Source organism: Meriones unguiculatus, chromosome 4 (assembly GCF_030254825.1).
Source record: "Meriones unguiculatus strain TT.TT164.6M chromosome 4, Bangor_MerUng_6.1, whole genome shotgun sequence".
NCBI lineage: Eukaryota > Metazoa > Chordata > Mammalia > Rodentia > Muridae > Meriones > Meriones unguiculatus.
In genome coordinates, this window is record NC_083352.1 from 135,228,935 (window position 1) to 135,251,257 (window position 22,323).

The window sequence follows — 22,323 nt, forward strand, 5'->3', positions numbered from 1 at the left end:
ATAGTAAAATAAATATAAATCAGATCCACTTGCTTCTTCATATACCGTGTGGGCTGCCTTAACGAGAAGCTTAGAGAAGTTATGGCCTCATGTTCTGTGGTGTGAGATGCTGACGAAGCCCAACACTGGTGCACACGTCCACACAGTGGGGATGTATTTAAGGTCTTCACAGATGTATTTAGGATTTATGTTTAATGTGTATATTAAGGATCCCTTAAGTGGGGGCTAGTTAGAGCCTCTTTCTTTACATGACAAACTGTTTCTGCTGCTCCCCACACAGATGGTCTTGCACCAGCAAATGTTACTGATGACAGATCTTCAAATGGACAGTCTCTAACCCAGCAAAATATGTATATGAGCTAACTTTGTGGGAAGCACTCAGTTGAGAATTGTTTGTGTGTAACTGTAGTCCATTGCATGGGCATGCTTATGGTGTTGAGTTGTACTTAATCATTTTCCAGCTCGCAAAAGATAGATCTGTATCAGCAGAGCCATTCAGCAAGGGAGAAGTAATGAATGTGCTACTCCGAAGTCTTCAGTAATGATGCCTTGCTTCTCCGTGAGAAAGAAAATAATTGACTGCTTAGGTCTGATTTATCTATTTGCTGACCTGCTGTCCTTCCCTTAATGATCAAACTTTTGTTCTATGCCCAATTTTAATTTAGAGCTAATTGGGACTTCAGTTTGTATTTTGCATTTCTGTATTTTTTTTCCCTAAACTTTACATGAGATAGGCTCCAGCCCTCAGCGTAGTGTCTTTCCATCAAAGAGAGGGCTTTGACTGTGTTCCTGCAGAGATGTCACACAATGTCACGCAGGGCCTTCCTCCTTCCTGAGACAATTGCTAATGAGTGTCACTGCACATCATCTTGGTCTCCACCTTGTTTACATGTTGCTAGACAAAGCCAGGTTTAAATAGATGAGATGGGAAGCTTGACCCTTGCCTGTTCTCTATAACTTACACTCAGAAAAAAGTATCATGAAATTTGTAAAGAATTTTAAAGTCTCTGTATGCCTCCCTATCCACTTGAGTTAGACATCTACAGAGAATGCACCATATTCTCAGTGTCGTTGAAAATAAAAGGGCCTGCTGTTGTGATTGTCCACAGAGACCTGATGAGCTACAGCTGCAGTCATCAGAGCAGGGCCATTGCAGTTGCTGCTCCAGCCGTCCCCTCCAGCAGTCCCTGTCCTTCCTTTTGAATGCTCGGCAGGGAACTGAGTCCCACCTGTTTGAAAACCAAGTAACTCCATGTAAATTGCAGGTGCCCAGTGTAAGTTTCCTGATTATTACTGTCTCACCCCAAATGCTTCCAAAGGCAGATGGCTACTCCTTAGAAGACTTGAAACTTTGTAGAATAAAGAGTTGCATAATTAATTGCATAAATTAGTTAATGTAACATTAACTGTGTGATTAGTATCTGGGATGTGTGCTTTGACCATGATTGGAACTAAATGGTAAGGAGCCAGGGGGAGTTAAGTAATTCCTCTGGGGAGGGAAGAGTGAGAGGATATCATGGAGGGGGTAGCTGTGGTGGAAAGCCCACCTTGAAACTCAGGAGAACCCTCTTGCTAGGGAAAGTCGCATTGGTCCCATGAGACTATTCAGAAGCTGACAAGAGGTTCTGGATCCTGGATGAGGGTGTTGAGGCCCTTGACTGTATTCTGAGCAGAGGTGAGGGTGAGACTTCTGAATGTACGTTTCTAACAAGTTTCTAAGTGAGGCTTGTGCTTTTAGTTAGTTCATACGGCTTTAGGTAATGAACTTTTATAGAGGGCAAAAATCACTGACACGTGTATGCTAGCTTATTAAAGTGCTAAGATAGGGGGCAAAAAAAAGTATGCGTTGCTCAGAATGTGCCAGTAATGGTCCTCACTGTCCAGCCCTCTCTCCACCACTGCCCCTTTTTCTGTGTGAGAGACCAAAACAAGTGTGAGGTGCATGCTGGGCACGCTCTCTACTGCTGCTGTTGTGAGCTCTGTTAGGATCTCTGCGGGATCCTGGCACCCTGGGGTAACACGCCATAGACAGATCCCTCTGCTGCCTTTATCACCTCACTAAACCCGGTCTGAACAGGAAAGCGTAGGAAAGCACAGCCATCCCCACACTGGCCCCCTCTTTCCTTTCACGTGCACATCACGAAAGCATACTGCCTCTGTTAGAAGCGCCAAGTACTAAGACCGAGAAAACTGACTAGGGCAGAACTGAAAGTGTTAGAGTGCAACCGTAGGAAGGGACTTCTGGCTCCTCTTGCCTTCTCCCCGCCCTGTGCCCAGTGGCCCTGTGGCTGTCCTGGTGCTCGCTGCGTGCAGTTGGAGGAGGTAGAGTCCTTGAGGAGGCCCTGTCCCGGGCTGCTGTGAGAAGGAGCAGTGACACCAGAGCTGTGATGTGCCCTCCTCTCCCCAGAATCAAGCCGTGGTTAGGGTCAGGCTGCGAAAGCCGCAGAGGAAGAAAGCATAGGCCGAGGTGCCCCAGGCTCAGTGCGCAGTTCCTGTCGCCCGGGTTTTATTTGAGCTTTAAAAGGATTGTTCTCCCTGGAGAAATTTTTGAAATATATATGCTGTTTTAAAGTCAGTAAGCAGTGGAGGACATTACAGACAATTCTGTCTTAGGGCTTGGTCTTCAGCTGGTCTTTAGGACGCCTCCCATTTGTCACATGCGCTTCCAAGGGGCTGTGACACACAGAATGAAAGAGCTTTCCTGGAACTCACACTTCAGTGGGGAAAAAAAGCCAAAACCAAGATAACTATAGGCCATATCTGTTTGTTATGCTAATTACAAAAAAAAGAGAGGAGAAAGTCAAGGAGGAAGGGAGGTGCAATTTTAGGTAGAAAATGACATCATTAACAGTGTGGCTTTTGAGCAGACTTGAAAGAAACAAGGTAACTGCTCACATGGATGTTTCTAAAGAGAATGAAGCACACAGTCCCTGAGGCCACACCTGCAGCGTGCACATTGTCCGTGCTCAGGTTCCCCGAGACCACCCCTGCACTGTACGTGTCTGCTCTTTTCCGGGGACGCCTGGAGTCGGGAGCTGTTTTAGATGAGCCCAGGGAGAAGCTAGGCCACGTCAGGGAAAGAGCTTGAGCTTGTACCTCAGGAGAGTGGGTGTCATGGGCTGGTGATTTGAGCAAAGAAATGGCCTCAGCTGGCAGAGTTCAACAAGACCCCTTTGACAAAAGAATGAAAGGAATGAGGAGGAGGAGGCAAGCACAATCTAGTGACCGACATTAGAATAATTAGAAATTGTGGACCTGGTGAGAAATGGACAGGTTCCTGTTCTGAATAGTTAAACTAAGGGGTTTGACTGATTACACGTAAGGTGTGAGAAAAAGGAACATTGAGCATGACACCGTGGTTTGAAACTGAATGGACAGAATGATATTAACTGGAGCAGGGGGAGGGGTAAGATTTGCTGATGGTTGATTTTAGCAAATGTGCCCAGCTGAGCTTGACGTTCATTTTGGGCATCTATGTAAGCAGTAGGATATATGAGTCCAGGTTTGGCAGGAGATGAGTGTCTGGAAAGTCCTCGTGTGTAAGTTTGAGCAGTGAGATCACTTAAGGAGAAAGCGCAGGTAGAAAATAAAACATGTTCAAGGATGAATCCTGGTGCAGTTAATGTTTAGAGGTCAAGGAGACAAGGAATCCCTGCAAAGAAAAGTGTAAAAATAAAGGAATAGCAACCTGGAAGCTAAGCACACGTGAGCAAGAGGTGTGAGCAGGAGGCGTGAGCCGGCTCTTCTTGGCTCCTTCCCAAAGGTGAAGTGGAGCATGGGCTTTAGCAGGATGGAGGTGGTGGGGAACTCGGTGGAGTCCTATTTTAGTGTGGCTTCAGGAGAAAACCAGAAGAAATAAATCGGTGATGTCATATAAATAAGCCTTTTAAAAGAAGTTTGTTTTAATGGTGAGAATGTGGAGTGCTAGCTGGAAAGGAAGGGGTAGATGGGAGTTTAAGATTGCAGAGTGATAATCTGTTAAATGACTGTGAGGACAGTGTGACAGAGGAAATACACTGGTGTGTTAGACAAGAGGATCAGTGTGTTTCTCTGGAAACACAGTGGGTTGCAGCATGGTCCTCTAGACAGTTGGTCTGAACTGGAGTTCTGGAACACTTGCTGCCTGGTGTGGGGACAGGGGAAGCTCAGAACACGCGGTACAGACCCTGTCAAGAGTGCTAGTGCTGTACTCTGGGGCTTTCTGCCTGTGTGGGCAGGCTGTTAGGGCTGTGGTTCAGATGTAAACAGAGGGGACAGATGTCCCTACTGGAAGCTGAGGCGATGGGTGTGCTTGCTGCATTCTGGCGTCCTGAGATCTTGCAGGGGCTCCACTGTGGAACCAAGAGGTCTGATGGGGAGGCTTCCCATGAAGGAGGCCTTAGACTCTCAGTTATGAGAAAAACTTCAACTTCCCTCAGTGATCTTCTTGTGCAGGGCCTCTCCTCGCCTCTGAGACCTCCTACATCTTCCAACTCACACATCATAATGTTGTTGCAGTAATGCTCTGGCTTTCCTGGACCACCAGGCATGTGGGAAGATGAAAGGCCTCCTCCATGCTCTAATCCTCCCTTGTGTGCCTGGTTCCTGGCCACCCAAGGCCATGCATTACCCAGTTCTGCTCCATTGCTTCTGTCAGCCTTCCCCTGTACCTCAAGGTCTGCTGAGGATGGATCTGAAGAGGAGAATACCAGCCCGGCTGCCAGGAGCAGTAGTCCCCAGCCTGGCATACCATAGCAAGCCTCAAAGGCACACCTCAGCTGTGGAGCACCTGCATTGGCACTTCGTTAACAACCCACTTCTTGATTTTTATGGGAATAGCTGTTTGCAGAGAAACCCGTGAGAAGAAACCTGCCATTATTAAAATGTTAATGAAAAAGCAAGTTCAGAAGCACAATAATAAAAATGTACGTCATTGTACAGGCTCCAGAAAGGCACATTTGCCAATCTAGAGATGAGTGAATCAGACAATGCTGGGATTCAAGACTTTCTTCCTCCTGAAGCTCCCTATCTGAGTATTCTTTCATTGTGACTTCTTTTTTGCTGATGCCCCATGGTGTACTACATGTTTGTCTAATGTGCAGGCTAAGATTTTCCACACTTGGTGCCAGGTTAGAATTAGGTCATTTTCTAGGAGCAGAGGGAAGTGCTGACAAGTCCCAGCACCTTGTTCAGATGTAGGGCAGTTAACAGAAAGACAGCTGAGGATGGCTGCCCCACCTCCACTTGGCCAGGTATGTTGTGTGTGGTTCAGTGTGTTAGACAGGAGAATGTCAAGTTGAATTGGAAATGCCTGGGGAACATCCAGAGAAAGTTGTCTCTCTGCTGGGTTCATGGTCTGGAGCTCTGAGCAGTGGCAAGCAGAGCTGAGAAGCAAGGTTAATGGCGGTGCTGAGCTGTGCCCGTGGAGGCGCTGAGGTTCAGCGGTTGCTGCTGGCTGTGATGCGCTGTGGCTGGCTTTTACCCCAGGAAACCAGGAAGAGCCTTTGGCAGAGGTTATCTCCCTAGAAATGCAGAACCCACTGCTATGTGTTTGAGGTAGTGAGCACACATGCAATGAAGTATTTTCCTTAATTCTCTTTGTCCCTTTTCTTTTTCTCTTCCCCCTTTTCTTTTTCATTCTCCTCTTGTTCTGTCGTGTTCCCTGTGGTGACCATGGTGACCCACATTTTACATGGAATACATTGCTGTACCCAAAGAATATCTTCTGGGATTCTACCAGCTCAGAGAGCTAAGAGATACTATTTTTCCTGATAATATAACATAATTATGTATGTGGGGGTTATACCATGCATATATGTGTATATATAATATGATTTGTGTGTATCTGTGAGAGAGGAGGGAGGGAGGAAGGAGAGATGCACACATGTTCACTGGCATGCATGTAGAGGTCAAAGGACAATTTCCAGGGGTCAGATCTCTTGGGACCTGTTAAGAGGTGCTCTTTTGGCCCTAGCTTTACATAGATGCCACTTATAATAAGATATACAAGCCATGGCAGCAGAAGATGCATGCTTAGTGGGACACAGTTACTATTTATAAGTTCTATTTATGCAGCTAGATTAATGTTTTCAGTTGTGGAACATTTTACATGTTAATTATAATTACTTTTAATTTTCAGATTATGTTTTTAAAAGTTTAGTTCCTTTTTTCTTGTAATTAATGCTGACTGGTTTTTGCTTTCTTGCTAATAGATCTCTGTCCTAGATGAGACATGGACTGTATTCAGGCGTTACAGTCGTTTTCGAGAAATGCATAAAACATTGAAGCTAAAGTATGCAGAGGTGAGTTATGAAATCATTAATGCCAATTAAAAGCGCTCATTTTATAAAGTAAGTGAGCTGATTGCATTAGCAGCATCCTTTCTCTCTCACTTTCCCAACCCTAGGTCCTTCCACCAAATTTTATTTTAGTTACTCTCTGTCAAAGTTACTGTCTTTATTTTGTTGTTGTTCCATTTCTGTTGTATAGAATTGATTTTCTGAACACAGATTTTGAAAATAATAGACAGTAACCTAACTCTGTCCTTTACATCAACTTATATGTAATTTGAGATGTTCTAATCAATTTATAACCTTTAAACAATAAGATCTTTAAATATAAGTCAGGTGTGGTAGCCCATGCCTTTAATCCCAGCACTCAGGAGGCAGAGGAAGGTAAATCTCTGTGAGTTCAAGGCCAGCCTGGTCTACTAGTGAGTTCTAGAACAGAGAAACCCTGTATCTAAAAACAAAAAGAAAAAAAGATGTACTAAAATGAAATGGTGATACATTTGCTAGAGAGGATTTACAGCTTTTTCTGATGAAGACTCCTGCTTAGGCCTCTACTTAATCAGAACTCAAGTCATGAGACTTACCTTACCATCGAACAGTGGAGAGAAGGTTGGGAATGACAGGAAATTATGTACAAGCAAGAAATATTGCATAGATTGGATACCCAGAGTATATTGCTACATTAATAATACCCTTTTGGACAAATACTGTATTTTAAAATAAGTTTAAGTAAAGAAAAATGTTGCTACTGAATTGCATTTCCAGGTTTTCACAACGATTTTGCTTCAGCTGGGAGAAGCTGTGTGGAGCTTCCGCTCCGTAGGGACTTTGGGTGGGGCTGGCTGCAGACCAGGCTTCGGACCAGGCTGCGGACCCATCCACAGTCCGTTTCCCCTTCGTGCATGTCCACCAAGTCCTTTTCCCACCACTGTCTACAAAATGCAAGTGTGTGATCAAACCGGCTTAGAAACGAATTTGGCTCATGTGAATAAGCCAAAATTTTTTAACATTACCATGGCTTTTGCCTTCTCTTAATGATATAAAATGAAAGGGAGCAATTCTTTAAATAGGATGATTGCTTGATTTGCAGTCAAGGTAACCCAGATAACTGTAAGCCATCTTCGAAGTTCTGTTATTCAGCTGCCATACTAGTTATCTTCAAAAGATTGGAGAAGCTTCCAGGATGCATTATATAGTTCAGTATTCTCAAAAGGTTCTGTTCCAGAAATGACCATATCAAGTCATGAAGATTGCTTCTGAAGTTTACCTTCATGTCCCAAATTCCTGTCAACAGTAAAAAGGGTCATTGCTGTTCACACACTAAATACACAAAGCAGCAGGACGTTAAAGTATACCTTGCAGCTGATTAGCCTTCCGGTTACAAGTTACCACATCAGTTCCTTCATAATAAGCAGATTTTGCACATTGTATTAGTGTCACTGAAGTCCCCGAGTAGTAAATACTGCAGGCGCCGTATTTGAGACAGAAAGATGCGAACTGCACGCAAGTGTGTGTGGCATATGCATGCACCATTTACTTCGCGGTTACTTCATTCCAGTTCTTTAACTAGTTGAACGCATTCTGTATACTGACGGTCCTGAAGCTTCTAATAGAACTATAGCGAACGAGAACACGTCTTTTCTTACATATCCTAAGTTTTGTGGACAGAGAACAAGGAAGAAACAACAGTGCTTGTCTCGAGGAAGGCTATACCGCAGGTGCCATTTTAGTTAAGTGCCCTCCCTCATGTGAAAATATCAGTGAACAGCAGGGAAGATGAAAAGCCATCTCAGGTTTGGGATCTTTGGCCAGAGGAAATTCAAGTTCAGGTGAGTGGAGAGAGATTCAGAAGAGTTTAAGAAAGACAAGTGTGTAAGTCTGTTGGTGTTGTTATATTTTAAAGAAGCCTCCACAACAGAAGCCATCCACAAAGATACGACATAAAGGAGGCTTACCTGGCTTGGCATGGCAGAAACTTGGAAGTCAGGGGTTGCCTGGTACCAGGAAAAAGATCTGAACAGAGAGTATTATACGTAAAAATATTCCTGAGGAGGGGGTGTGTATATAAGCAAGTTACATGTGTTATCTTCACAAGAGGAAAACCAAACTGGCTTTGCTTTTCATTCACAGATCTGTATTTAGCAGCTCCATTGTGAATAAGACAGGGACATTGTGGGTTTTCTTTTTTCTTTTTCTTTTCTTTTTTTTTTTTTTTTTTTTTTTTTTTTGTCAGTGCTGATGGGTTTTTTGTTGTTGGGCTTTTTCTGGTTTTTTGTTTGTTTGGTTGGTTGTTTTTTGTTTGTTTGTTTGTTTGTTTGTTTTTCATTAGAAAGGACTAACAATAAAAAGATTCCTGAGGCACTTTCTGACTAGAAGGAGTTCCACAGAGTAAATAAGAGAGGACACCAGTACTGTGAAATGAGAGCTGGGCAGTGAGCTAGTTCTTAACCAGGCAGGTAGAGACAGATGCTGAGGGAGGACTGAGTGTTGTGAAAAAGCCATGGGTGGACCATGCCCGTCTAGAGCTGGGCACCCAAGTCAAGGAAAACAGCAGATACAAAGGCCCAGGAGTGGGAGCAAGTTAGCTATGATCCAAGAACAAGAGGCATATGATAAATGTCACATGTGGTCACGGTTCGGACAGAGGTCAACAGCAGCATGATCACTTAGGGTACTGGGCTGTATTCTCAGTTTGTAGGGAGTTGTGGGTAAGTGAAACAAGGTAACAGAGTGGCCCAGTGTCACTTTCTAAAGGTTGTTTTGACACACATATGGAGAATGGATTGCTCGGATGGCAGAGAACTCCAATCCAGAATTAAATTTGCTAGATTAAATTTGAAGATGTTTTTAAACACCCAGATGGAAATGTCAGGAAAGATGAAAGGTAAGTGTGTAGTTTGTACAGGAAGGTGTATGAACTTCTAAAGTAAAAGCCGATGGTTAGATCAGCAGTACTGAGACCATTCCCTTTACTTCTATTTGAACTGCTGGTTAAGAGTCAGCATTCAAACCACTGTATTCCTGACTCACGCTCACGGGGCCCCCTTCCCAAACACAGCCTCAGGATTAAAATGGTGACCAAGAACAGAAATTGCTTCTCCATGTTGAGTTCAATGTTGTGACTTACAATTACTTTGTCCTGAGGTCAAAGTACGTTAATTATGAAGGAGGACCCTGAACCGCATGTGTGAATGCACTTCAAAGAGAAAGATGACGGTCAGGAGCAGCGGGCCGAGGCTAGCAGACATGGAGTGTGAGAAGGGAAGACTTGGTGTCATCACCATGGTTCTCAGCTGCCACCACTCCACATACATAAACGCTCACCTTGTGGGCCTGGGGCAGAGCTTTGCAGCCCTGCCACTTTTCCTCTGACTGCACTGAGCACCCACTGCTACCACCAGCAGAGGAGAGTGATACCAGTGATGGCAATCACCTGCTTTCTGTTGTACAGTTGGGGGGGGCGGGGTCAAAGCCAAGGCAGGAAGCAGGGAGTTTAGCTTATTTCCTATTTTTCTTTTTGTTATTTGCTTGGTTTCTTTTCTTGGTAACATCTATCTGTGTGTGTATGTGTGTGATACGGTCTCACTATGTAGTGCCTGTGTCTTGTGGTGGTGGTGGTGTGTGTGTATAGCTCTGTTTGAGCTGGATCATCCTGCCTCCATCTCCCCAGTGCTCTGATGCCAGGCACGCACCACTATCGTTGTCTTCATCTCCTGTTTCTAAACTAACACTATTAAAATCTGGAACTGAAAAGATCACATCACACTTAAAATTCTTATAGTGCCTTTTTCTAATTCTATATTAATTTTATCCCATCAAAGTAAAGCAACAGTTTCCATTTACAGTTTCAAGGCAGAGCTTTAGGATTGATATGACTGTCTATTCTTTACGCTCCAGTAAATTTAGGTTTCTTTTGTGTAGCTTGGCTTCATGTCACCTTACTCTTCAAGTGTCTATTGCTTCTCTAGATTAGTACTATTTGCTGAGTACTTGTCAAGTATTATTTCTGTCATTAGTCTTCCTGTTATATTCATCCCCTCTGTAACATTAATCTTATATTTTTGGTTGTGAGCCTAGCCTTTAACAGCTGAGCCATCTCTCTAGCCCTGTAACATTAATCTTAATCTCCTACCTCCAAATACTCTGGCCTGAAAACACCCTACTGAGCCCATGACTTAAACACAGCTTCTTCTGGGAAGCCACAGGATTGTTGTGCAAGGGCCTGGGAATTCTCTCTCATGGACACCTGTTGTATAGCTGTGTGGGAATGCACTTTGTTTACCCTACTCCGTCACCACATTGGGCTCCTTTCTGTGGAGTTAGAAAAGGATTCTTGTCTTCCATGGTGTTCAGTGATAAGGTTTTGGAATGATATGCATGCCCTAAGTTTACTCATTACAAGGCACCAACTTTTTGATCGAGTTGGAAGAAAGTTGAAAAGCACAGTGGAATTCAAAATATACAGAATCTGTAATATGCTCGCTAAGATAATCTTTTGACACCTTAAAACTTCAGTTTTAGTTACAGCCTGTAATCTTTTGGAACTTTGTCTAAAATTACATCCTGTTCTTTCACATTCCCTTCTGGAGTATGTTCTCTAGGGGACCGAGTCTAAAATAGTTGAGTGTGACAGTTCCTTTTATGGAGAGTTTGATGATGTTGTGTCAGTGATCCTTTTTAGTTTCAAATAATAGATCCTAAGTCCATGCTTACGAGTTGAGGGAGGTATCTCAAAGTTTGTCTTGTTTACGGTAGAGGTGGGGTTGCAGGGTCTTCCTGCCCTGGGTGGCATGGAATTTGCTATATAGACAAGGCTATCCTCAAACTCATGAATGTCTACCTGTCTCTGTCTTCCAAGGGCTAGGATTAAAGGAAAATAAACATACCCAGTCTCCTCTGAAGTTTGTCTTGATCTAAGTGTTAGAGGTATCTATTTGCAGTACCAATCTGGACCCCCTTGGAGCTATCTGTAACTCTAGGCTCAACCGGCTCAGAGGCCACACAGAGCATCAAGGTGCTTTCCCGCCTCCTGCTGGCCACCAGTGCAGAAGCTGGGCGAGAGCCTCCAGTACTCTGCAGCAGCCAGTGCCCAAGGCTGTCTGGCTGCTGTTGTCCCCATTTTACAGGTAATGGCCTACACACTTGGCAGATGAGGACCCCTGGGCAGATATAAGTATCTCTGGCCTGGGATCCCAGGCTTCAGTGGAATCATTGCTTCCACAGGCAGAACTTCCATAGCCCTACAAGAGACATGAGGGAGACTCACCTGGCATAGAGGAGACAGCTGTGGCTTCCCACTGGACAGCTGTTGTATCTCTTTCCAGACCACCTTACTGGGGCAGTATTGCCTAGTAACAAAGTTGGCTTAGCAGCTTTTCAGATTTCCAGAATTCTGTAGGGCATTAGGCCAGTTTCCTGACTTTTTTTTGCTATTGGCTCCTTCTCTGGAAATTCATGAATATATCTGCATGTCTTCTAATCTACTTGTAAAACTTTTCTTGTGAAGAAATTTCATAATTGCTCAGTTATCCTTAAACAGTTAACTTATGCAAATATAAAATCAAGGAAGACTGTTCTGAACTCAGTAGGATGAGAATCCTGAAGACATCATATTTGGGTGAACATCTTTTTAACCATCATCCATCTCATCTCCCACCATACGCTATTCCAGTGATCTGTTATTTGTTGTAATGTTAAGGAAAGCTGCGTGCTGACCTCCTGAGACCCCACAAGAGTCCATTACACACATGTAGATAGCAAGCCAATGACAGCAATAAGGAACTGTTGATCACTAGAGAGCTGGCAAATTTCCATCAAAGCAGGAGGAGCCAGGGGCTCCTTTTTAAAAACAACATAACCAAATTAAGTCACTCAGTTTTATAAATAGACAGAAAACAAAACTTTAGGCTTTTTCTTATAGGACAGTGACAATACAAATTTTCTGAAGGGGGAAAAGAAGTTCTTTCACCTATCATCTCTCTCTCTATCTATCTATCTATCTATCTATCTATCTATCTATCTATCTATCTATCTATCTATCTATCTATCTATCTATATCTATCATCTATCTATCTATCTATCTATCTATCTATCTATCTATCTATCTATCTATCTATCTATCTATCTTAGATTTTTTGGGATAGTTTTTCTGTGTAGCCCTGGCTGTTCTGGAACTCATTCTGTAGACCAGGCTGGCCTCAAACTCACAAAGATCCACTTGCCTCTGCCTCACTAGTGCTGGGGTTAAAGCCCCCACCACATGCAGCTTCTTACCTTCTTTATTACCAAAGAACAGTATATGGCCATAGGATACATACTAGGTAGTTTCTCTTCTCCTCACTGAAGATGCTGAATTATTTGGGGACTGTGAAATTGCCATTCTGTTTTTATTTATGCATTTTTTAAACATTAACAGTTTCGTTCTTCTCTGTTTCCCCTGTTAACTTTGTATGGAATCTTAATCAAATTAATCCTATGATTTCAGATTTCACATGTATAAAATGATAGTGACACGGTTAGTCTGTAAAAGATCTCAGCAGCCTCCCATAGACTTCAGGCAGCTCTGAAGGATGATGTAGCATCCACCGGGTTATGTGGCTTTCAAATTTCACATACAGATCATTTCCACAGTGCTCTTTTGTGTGTGTATGAAAACCATGTACTTTTACTTTACCAAAATCAGTATGTCTTTCAAGTGTCAGCCAGGTTGTGACCTCAGGAACAAAGCTCCCTTTACGTGTTGTCTCTTGCTCCTCTGAGAAGGAGGTGGCATCACTCTTTATGTCTAGACTCTAGAATGCACAGTGATGGGTCCTGATGCAGTCTGAGTCCAAGCACCATGTTCAGCAAGAAGCTAGAAGGAAAAAGACAAAGGTTTAAAGGTACACCACTTTTCAGCCACTGAAATGAATAGCAAAGGCCTGGTATGGCCCACTCCTGGCTTTGTGAGCTTTCCTGGGCTCTGATCTGTTTCACTAACAATTTTTTTGTAGGCCAGAAATCCATAATCCCAAGGGTCGTGCAGAACTGCTGTTTATAGCAGGTTCAAAGGTGATGGCCACTGCCCAGCCTTCTAAAGGGCTTTGTCTACTTACCAAATAGCTCTCTCTTCTGAGTGCCCAGCCTTCTGGGAACTCCCTCAGACTGAACATTTGTGCTCTCCAACATTTGTGTATGAAATTCATGCCACATTTATTGGTATTATAGTAGGACCTATGGGGGTTGAGTAGGTTGTGGAGGTGAGATCCAACTGAAAGTTAGTGATCACTCCAATCCCAGAGGGATCTGATGCCCTCTTTTTGCCTCCGTGGGCACTAGGCATGCACTTGGTACACAGACATACGCATAGGCAAAATACCCATACACAAAAAGTAAATAAAAGTATGCACACACACACACACACACACACACACACACACACACACAAGCAAAGCAAGTACTAAGGGAATTGCTCATGTCCATGGCTGGTCAAAATAAGTTACATTTAATAGGCCAGGCTGCCTGTCTATGCTATAACTAACTCATCATTTGAAGATCAGTGATTCACGGAAGTACTGGAGTGTCAAACCCAATCCTTCTTTGTCACATACATCCCTAAAGGAGATCCTTTCTTCTTACAAAGCTGAGTGAGAAAAAAATAATTTTAGAACCTTCAAATAAAACTAGTAGGTTACTATGTTAGAGAAATTGCTTTGTGTCCCATCTGCTATTCACTGGGTACCCAGTGAGTCGCAGTAGGAGGGGAGAAAACAGTTGACTAGAGGTTATTTAATTTGTATGTGGGATTTCAGTTTGTGCTTATAGAACCATTTCTCATCTTTATTTTCCAAGTGATTTTCCCAAAGCAGCACCAAATAAAGATGAGAAAAGAACTAGATATTGGCTTCATATTTGTGTTGGAGATCTACCTCCATCCATCACTGCAGTAGATTCTAAATAGATTTATATCCAACAATCCAAATTTAATATAAAAACTTGCAGGTGTACTCACTTTCCAAATTAGAATGCTACCAACTGTAGTCAAGGGAGCGTCCAGTAAGCTTTCCTAAATGGAGTTTTACAAAACTCTCGGCCTCTTTGAATTTTTAAAAAGCAAATAAGTACATGGGCAAAATAGAAGCCTTCTGACCTGCTATGTTATCATCCAAGGCCCAGGCAACCCAGAGCGGAATATACCGCACCATTCTCTCCGTTTAGTGGATGGATGGTGTGGAAGTCACCACTTTCAGGGGTGACTAGAGAAACGAAGACCAAGTCCAAATTACCTGGAAGGTTTTCCCGAAATATATGGAAAGGGACTATAGACTAGGACATCCCTATTTTGCAAACTTTATGTGGGATCCAGGAGTATGTAGTGATGCAGCAGCCCTGGATGGTGCTCACTAATTGAGATACTGCCTGGTTTTTCCCTTCACATCCATCTTGGCAGCACTTGTTGATTTTTTTATTATATAGGTCACTAATGTTAACCACTGATATCCTGTGAGAAACAGTCCTGAATCATCTCAGCATTACTAACAAAGACAGACCAAGGCATGAGCAGTGAAGAACGCTGAGTCACAAGAGATAGGGGCTGGTGTCCTGTAGCAAGGAAAGGTAGGTAGATGCTAGCTTGAAACTATTTGCAGATTATAAAATCTACAGTTTGAAGCCCTTGGTGACTGAGTAGCTCATCTTTTCATTTTGAAAATAAGAAATCAAAGATCCAGAGATAAATCTGCTAGAAGTCATATGAAGGGCTTGAAGTGAACACGGTTCCGGTCTGCCGACTGCTGGCTCCATGTTCTTTGTGATCCTCCCCTTAGTGACTGTGCTGCTAAACAAGAGACCCGGATATCACTCCATCCATTCTCTTTAAAGGTTTGCTCATAGCAAGTCCCCAGACACTAACTTAGATAGCCAGAGCACTGCCCTTCTGTTGAATGTCATTACAGTGTCAAGTTCTGGCCTGTTTCAGTCCCAGAAAGAGACAGTTATAGCAAGAGGTGGGATATACAAGAGTTGAAGTTAATTCAACTTATTGTTTATTCTGGAAAACACGGTATTTAATATTCACAGATCTGACTGTATTTCTTACTTTCAAAAATTATTGCAACCTACGTGAATGTTATCAGACCTGTCTTCACTGGTTCACGCCTGAGAGAAATTGACACTAGCATTGGGAAGAGTGAGACTGTGTGGGAAATTAATCTGTATACCAAATATAGCTAGAGGTCATGCAGCCCTATCTACATTTCCAAGCCCTATTTTACACCAGAAAAGAAAACGTCTCAGTGAGAAGAGAAGCGCAGCTATGGCTAGTGATTTACCCTGCGTGGAATTGTTGACCCACTCACAGGGCTTGGCCGCCTCCTCCTTCAGCATGGGCTTCTCGAGGCTCTGAGTTGGACAGGGCATGGTGAGGTGCTCATAACTCTTATGTGTAGTGGGTACCAGCCACCCCATCAGAGCTCTGCAGGTGGCTTGGTGCTCCTGAAGGGCCTCTGCTTCATGCCACTAACAAATCAAACTTGGGAGAGAATTGCTTACTTGTTTTGTGAGTGTATTTCTCAGTGACAGCTGCTCCTATAAGGCCTTGGGAGCCGCTATTAATTTTAAGTAGTCAAAAATGCTGTGAGAATTATGGCAACCTTTTGATGAGTTTTCTTTATTTGCATTTCTCAAAAGCTGGGGCGGCTGAAATTTACAGCCATACGCCTGTAGGATGCAGCTGCTTCAAAAGCTGCCAGTTATATGTAGGTAGGTCTCCTTGCAAATGGCAGGCTGGAGTTCCCTTCACCAACAAAAGGGCCACATTCCATGTTCCCATCCAGTCTTTAAAACTTGAGTGCTAGGTGGGTAGCCAAGTGTCACTAGCCAGCAGATGAGGAATAGCGACACACAGCATTGGTTCAAATAAATCACATGTTTGTGTGAGTAAAGACTCACAACTTTCTTAGTTCTCAGTTTTCCTTCAGTGATTCAGTTTTATCTGCTTTGTGATTAAAAATCATGAAACATAAGCAGCTCTTTTCCTTACTTACTTTCTACACTTTAAGGCTGCCGTTATTTCTGTCTAAAGCAATCATGGTGTTACTCATCAAGCCCTGTCTGTTGCCTCCAAGGCTGCCTGATTCCCAACCTGAAAAGTGGGCTTGGCCAAGAGGGAAGCTGGTTGCCCTGTCTTATCGTGATATATAAACATTGATGCCAGGGTCTGAGCTTGATGACTCTGAGGAAAACTAGGCTCAGCATGTTCACTGGGAATCAGAAAGAGAAAAGTTAAAGCCAGCACATAAATGAAATTTTTACTCTGACCAGGAAGAAATCACTGTATAACAGTGCTGGCCTTATTTCTAGTATGCATACATATGCATATAGGGATACCTACTTGATAGATGGATAAATAGATACTTAATGGTTTTCGTCTTCCAAACTGGAGTTACGTACTACATAAAATGCATATGCTAGCTCTGGGTGCCTGTTAATAATTTTACTCTGTGAACATTCTTCATACAACTCTGTTTTTAACCTGACACAGTCATGTTGGTTGGCCATTCAGAAAAAAAGCTGATTACTTGGTTTGGGGATCTTTCGTGCACTAAAGAAAAAGACAAATTCCATGGGAAATCGGTAGGTTTGGTTTCATTTTTCTCATTTTCTACCTTTTGTCTCTAGAATGTTGTATTTACTGAACTGCAGAGAAAGTTTGTTGTTAATGTTTCTCTTAGACAAAAAAAAAGTGCTATTTTAATCCTCATCTGTTTGTTTCCAGTGTTTTGCTCTGCATAATCAAATTTCATAATTATGCAAAGTAGGCCATAGAGCTGTTGTTAAATTTCCTTCCAGCACTCTCTAGGCCTATCATATCTCCCACAAACACCCAATTTATTTGACCCCAGTCATCATTTTTAACTTTAATATACAGTTTTCCCAGAAGAGCTCAAATGCCTTCGCATCATTTCCCACTCCGGCTTGGAGGGTAATGGCTATAGCAGGAAAAGATGCCATTTTGAGAGTTTTCTCATGAATACCGAGTCCCCATTTGTGCCTGTCCTTTTTCTGTCCAATAACCTCTTGAAAACTAACACATTCCATTATTATATTGGGCTTCATTCTCCTTCATATCTGAGCCTCACTTCAAATGAGAATGCTGTGAAGGTTTTAAAGGAAGGAAAATGCACTTCTCAAGAGCAATACAGTGTAGCCAAGATAATGGGTAAACCCTCTCCACGTGTCTGAAGTGCTGCTTGTAGCTTGCTGTGGAGAGATTTTAATCACCAGCACCTGAGTTCCAAGGTTTCAGCCGGGAGGAAATGTAAACATCTCTGCTCAGTGCCTTCACTGAACAGATGATGAAACCAGGAACTAGTATGTTCTGCAAGTTACTGTCCATTATACAGTGTGTGACTTGCTGAGCTGAGGTTTGCAATCCAGTCACCCCAAATCACAGGTGATTAAAAGAAAAAGACATATGGTATTCATTTAACCATTCCATTCAACTCAGAAAAAGAATAATCATTTTTATTGTTTCTGTAAAATGATACATGATACAAAAAATAGAAGAGAGTGGCAAGTTACCCAGTTGTTTAAATCTAACGAACATTCCTGCCTAATGACAGTTGTTTAATTACTGAAATGTGTAGGGAAAGATACAGGGATGGGTACATACTCTGACATATAAAGGAAGAAAATAGAGCAAAAGAATGAACATTGTATTAATTTGAGATACGGTGTTTTAAGTGCACTTATTCAGTTGCATTTTACGTAGCATTTAACAGAAATAAAAGAAAACAAGGCAAAATTAAAGAAATTGCTGAACTTCAAAGCATCTCTACCATGAGATATAAATCCTCTAAAACTGATTTGAGTTCAAGAAAGGCGATTACATTAGTGTTAAATATTGTGTTTATATCTATTGACACTAGCTGTTAAATATTGTGTTTATATCTATTGACTGTCCTAAAATAAGTAGGATTCACTTATTCCCACCTGTGAGGTTTTAAGGTTATTATTTCTAGATTGTCGGGATATGTAATGTTTGCATATCTTTTGCTATGAACCTTTGGTCAGTCATATGTGTGAGTTTTAATAGAGCTGAATGTTCTTTATCCTGGTCTCTGCTTCTGAGATCTTCTTAGGCTGTTTCTTGGCTGGCTATTGTGGTCATCAAGTTACACCTTGAGGTCTTTTACCTACCTTATTGCCTGTTTGAAAATACTTTCTGCCCCCTGCCACATGGCTGGGACAGCATCCCCCTCCCCTTGATAGTGAAAAGCTAGTTGAGATCCTAGAACTTAAATTCACTGACCTCTAAGTCTAACCCTGCTCAGACCTTCTACCGATCCTACAAGGCTGGGTTGAGCCCACAGAACCTTCTGTCATAGAGTTGGAAGGCCCCAGCGTCTATCTTTCCAAATTTGGGGACAGTGACATGACATATGACTTTACTTCTTTGCTTACCCCTAAGACTAACCCTACTCAGACCTTCTACCGCTCCTACAAGGCTGGGTTGAGCCCACAGCAGCTTCTGTCATAGAATTGGAAGGCCCCAGTGTCTATCTTTCCAATTTGGGGACAGTGACATGACATATGACTTCTTTGCTGGATCTAAGACGGATTGTTGACTTCCTGGTTTAGGGTTTTTCCTGTGTGGATATAGGAGCACCAGTGTCTCCTCTTCAACCTGTCCCCATTAGGATAGCACAGCTAGCACTACTAGCCAGCCTGGGAGTGCTGCTGTTGACATGAACTGCACAGCGCTCTTCCTCACTAGGATCCCATCTAAGATGCTATGCTTTATTTGGTCCTTGTTTCCCTCAGCATCTCCTGGGTTTGACAGTTTGAAGTCCTTGCCTTTGCATTAATGGCTTCCACACTGGCCAGGAATTTTACAAAATGTTCTCAGTTGAGATCTTGGCCGTGGTTTCTGGTGATTGGTAGAGAGTTATAGGTTGGGAGAGGCAGCTGGCAGGACTGATGTCTCAGAGCCTCACTTCCTGTCAGTATGAGCCGTCGCCTGTTGACACTGACCTGGTGACCTGGTGAGGCTGTCAAGTTTCCTGCCCTCCAGGCCTGCCCACACGCCTGTCGACACTGTACTCCTTGGGTCAGGTCACCCTGCAGTCAGTGTAGGACCCAGGACCGGTGAGAGAGACCGCGCTTCCCCCAGGATCCAGCTTCTTCGTAGAGCGTGGAGAACTCTGCATGAAAACTTAGCTCTCTGCTCTGCTCTTCTGATTTATTTAATCAATTAATCATTATACCTTTGGTTCTAGACCCAGTACTATTATTTTCCTTATTTTGTACTTTAGCTGCCTTTAGCTGTGGCCATTAAGAGACTTTAGGGTGATAGCCATGTTCTCCAAAATGACCATGCTGTAGTTTTGAGTTCTTTAAACTCACTTTGTTTCTTCTCTGATCCAGACCCAGAACAAGCTACTTCCCCAGGGATGGCTTGCTTTTTCCCTCCTCCGTTCCTCAGCCTGTACACTATATGCGTCTTGGGGCTTTTTTTTTTAAATGGATGATTTGTGAGGCACATATGTGACTGAATAATCATTTGTCTGAGTTCTCCCAGCCATTCAGCCATTCATGCTGTCATATGTTCATCAGCTGACATTAAGTTTTATCCAACATCTCCCAACGCCATGACCTTAGATTTGTGGAAAAGTGCCATTCTGCGGAGGTACAAGAGAGGAGGAAAGTCACAGGTGAAGGTTTGCCCAGATTAGCTTAGAGTTCCTCTGAAAATGTTTCCATCCTCTATCTCTCTCCTTCCCTTCCTCCTTGACTGCGTCTGCCTCCCACAGGGCACTCCTTACCTGTCCGTGTACAGAGATGCATAATCTTTTATCTTAGTGTGGCAGGAATGCCTGGCAGTATAGATGAGTGAGCTCTTGGGTGGTCTTCAATATCAAAAGGTAGGCGGTGAGATACAAGGAGCCCATTTCTGGTGAGCTCTTTTATACCCTGCCCCTCCTCAGGGCACTGAAGCAGAGTGCTGTCTCCTGCTGGCTTGAGCTGTGGCAGTTCTCTGTTTTACAGATTTTTGCTTCTCAATCCTTGTTGTTTGTGGCACTTTTGGAGGCATTAGGAAGGGCACATAAAGCCATGTGACCTCATCTTTAGCCAGAGTTATTGTGTTCACTTTTGTGGTTTGTCCAGTTGTCCGTGGTGCCGCTGTGTTTTTAGCATGCAACTCTTGGGAAATGCCACGCTTGTTCTTCATGAAACCATACAGGAAGAAAGAGGACTCTCCCTCTTGCTACTAAATGCCAAATATCTCCAACATTTTACATATATCAGCAATATTTACCCAAGTCCCCATAACACTCAGTTGTAAGAACTGTAGAACCTCAGGGACATTAATTTTTTGAAAGATAGGGCCCTGTGGTTCTTTTGTCATGGGTTGCAAAGAGAGGCAAAGTGGAGCCTGCACACCTGCCATTTACTTCTGACAGGATTTCTCATGAAAATCAAATCTAGACCGTCTGCTAAGTTAGAGCAATGAGGTACCAGAAACCATAATGTGAAGATACAAAGTGCTAGAGAGGCATTGAGAAGGTCCAAGTGATAAGACTGTAATTGGATTAGAATTTTCTTTTATCTTGAGGAACCAGAACAAGGAAGAAAGTTCAGTGTTATGGGTCATGAGTCGAGACCGGAAGGATCACCGGTGCAATCACACAAAAACGTCTATGCATTCCTAGTTTGACATTAGTCGACACCAGGCCCCTCTCCTGATTTGGAGTAGAAGGGGACTATTTATTTGAGTCAGAGCGCCAACTCAAGTATGGAAACTGGGTTTAGGAATGTGACTATAAAATGATGTGAAGCTTGGGGAATGGTTCCATGCATAAAGTGCTTCAGCAATCATGGGGACCTGAGTACAGATCTCATGCCCATGTTAAAAATCCAGACTTAGTAACCATTATCTATAACCTCATCTTGGAGATGTGAGCGACAAAAGGATCCCCAGGGCTTGCCTGCCAGGAGCAGAGCTGAATCAGCAAGCTCCAAACTCAGTGAGAGGTCCTTCCTGTCTCAAGGCTAAGACAGAGAGTGAATGAGGAAAGCTCCGAGTGTCAGCTCTGGCCTCCATATACGTCCATACACATGTGCACGTGTACCCTACACATGAACTCACATGGAGATGTTCTGTCACCAACCACAGTAGTCCCTGTTACTCATGGAGGGCATGATCCCCTTTCCCCCTCCACCAAATACAAACTCTGTACATGTTATGGGCAGTGCACACATACCTGTGGTAAAGTTTAGTTTATTCCGTGATAAATGTGACATGAATGTGCTCCCCACACTTACCGCCACCTGCCACCTGGCCTTTATCTCACATTTCAAAGGCTGCTCTGTAGAGTTGCTCAGCCTCTGCATGCAGTTTTTATTTTCCTTTCTGCTTTAAGCAAGGGCCTTCCCTTTCCCATTAGAAAGCATTCTTGTAGCTATTTGGTATATTAAGATTGTCAGCATCACTGCTCTTCAGTGTTTCCTTGAATGGAGGCGCAGTTCGGTTGCGCATAGCTGCTGTGTGCCTGACAGGAGGGTAGCTTACCCAGGGTGGACACACTGGACAGAGGAAAGCTTTGCTGTGTGCTTAAGACAGAGTGAGAAGCTGGGGAAGGATAAGTGAAACTATGAAAAGTCATGCCGCAGTATCCGTTGTTCCTCATCTTGCTCCCGGGCTAGCTATCCGACCCCTCTTCAGCTTTATTTTTCTTTTTTCTTTTTCGTTTGTTTATTTATTAATCTCTTTAGAGCCTGAACCCAGCCCCCTCCCTCCCTCCTCTCCTCCCAGTCCCATGCTCACAGCCTCCTACCCCCATTCTTCCCTCCTTCTCCTCAGAGAAAGGGGAGGCAATGGGTGTCAACCCACTCTGGCACCTCAAGTTGCAGCAGGACTAAGTGCATCCTTTCCTACAGGGGCCTGACAAGGCAGCCCAGCTACCTACTCAGCTGCTTTAATTTTAGATTTCCTCTAAAGATGATTAAAGTGTTCTCTGGGTCTCTCTCTCTCTCTCTCTCTCTCTCTCTCTCTCTCTCTCTCTCTCTCTGTGTG

The 22,323-nt window shown here is 43.3% G+C and overlaps 1 protein-coding gene across 3 annotated transcripts in view; it reads left to right on the forward strand.

The window, feature by feature from the left end:
• Positions 1 to 22,323, forward strand: part of Kif16b (kinesin family member 16B) — a 284,103-nt gene that overhangs the window by 221,968 nt on the left and 39,812 nt on the right. For 2 of the 3 annotated variants that reach the window (XM_060383157.1, XM_060383159.1), the window contains one exon: positions 6,192 to 6,281. In XM_060383157.1, the coding sequence (XP_060239140.1) occupies positions 6,192 to 6,281 (90 nt within the window). Of the gene's footprint in view, positions 1 to 1,109; positions 6,168 to 6,191; positions 6,282 to 22,323 lie in introns of those variants that run through there. The other variant, XM_060383160.1, reaches the window with a different exon arrangement.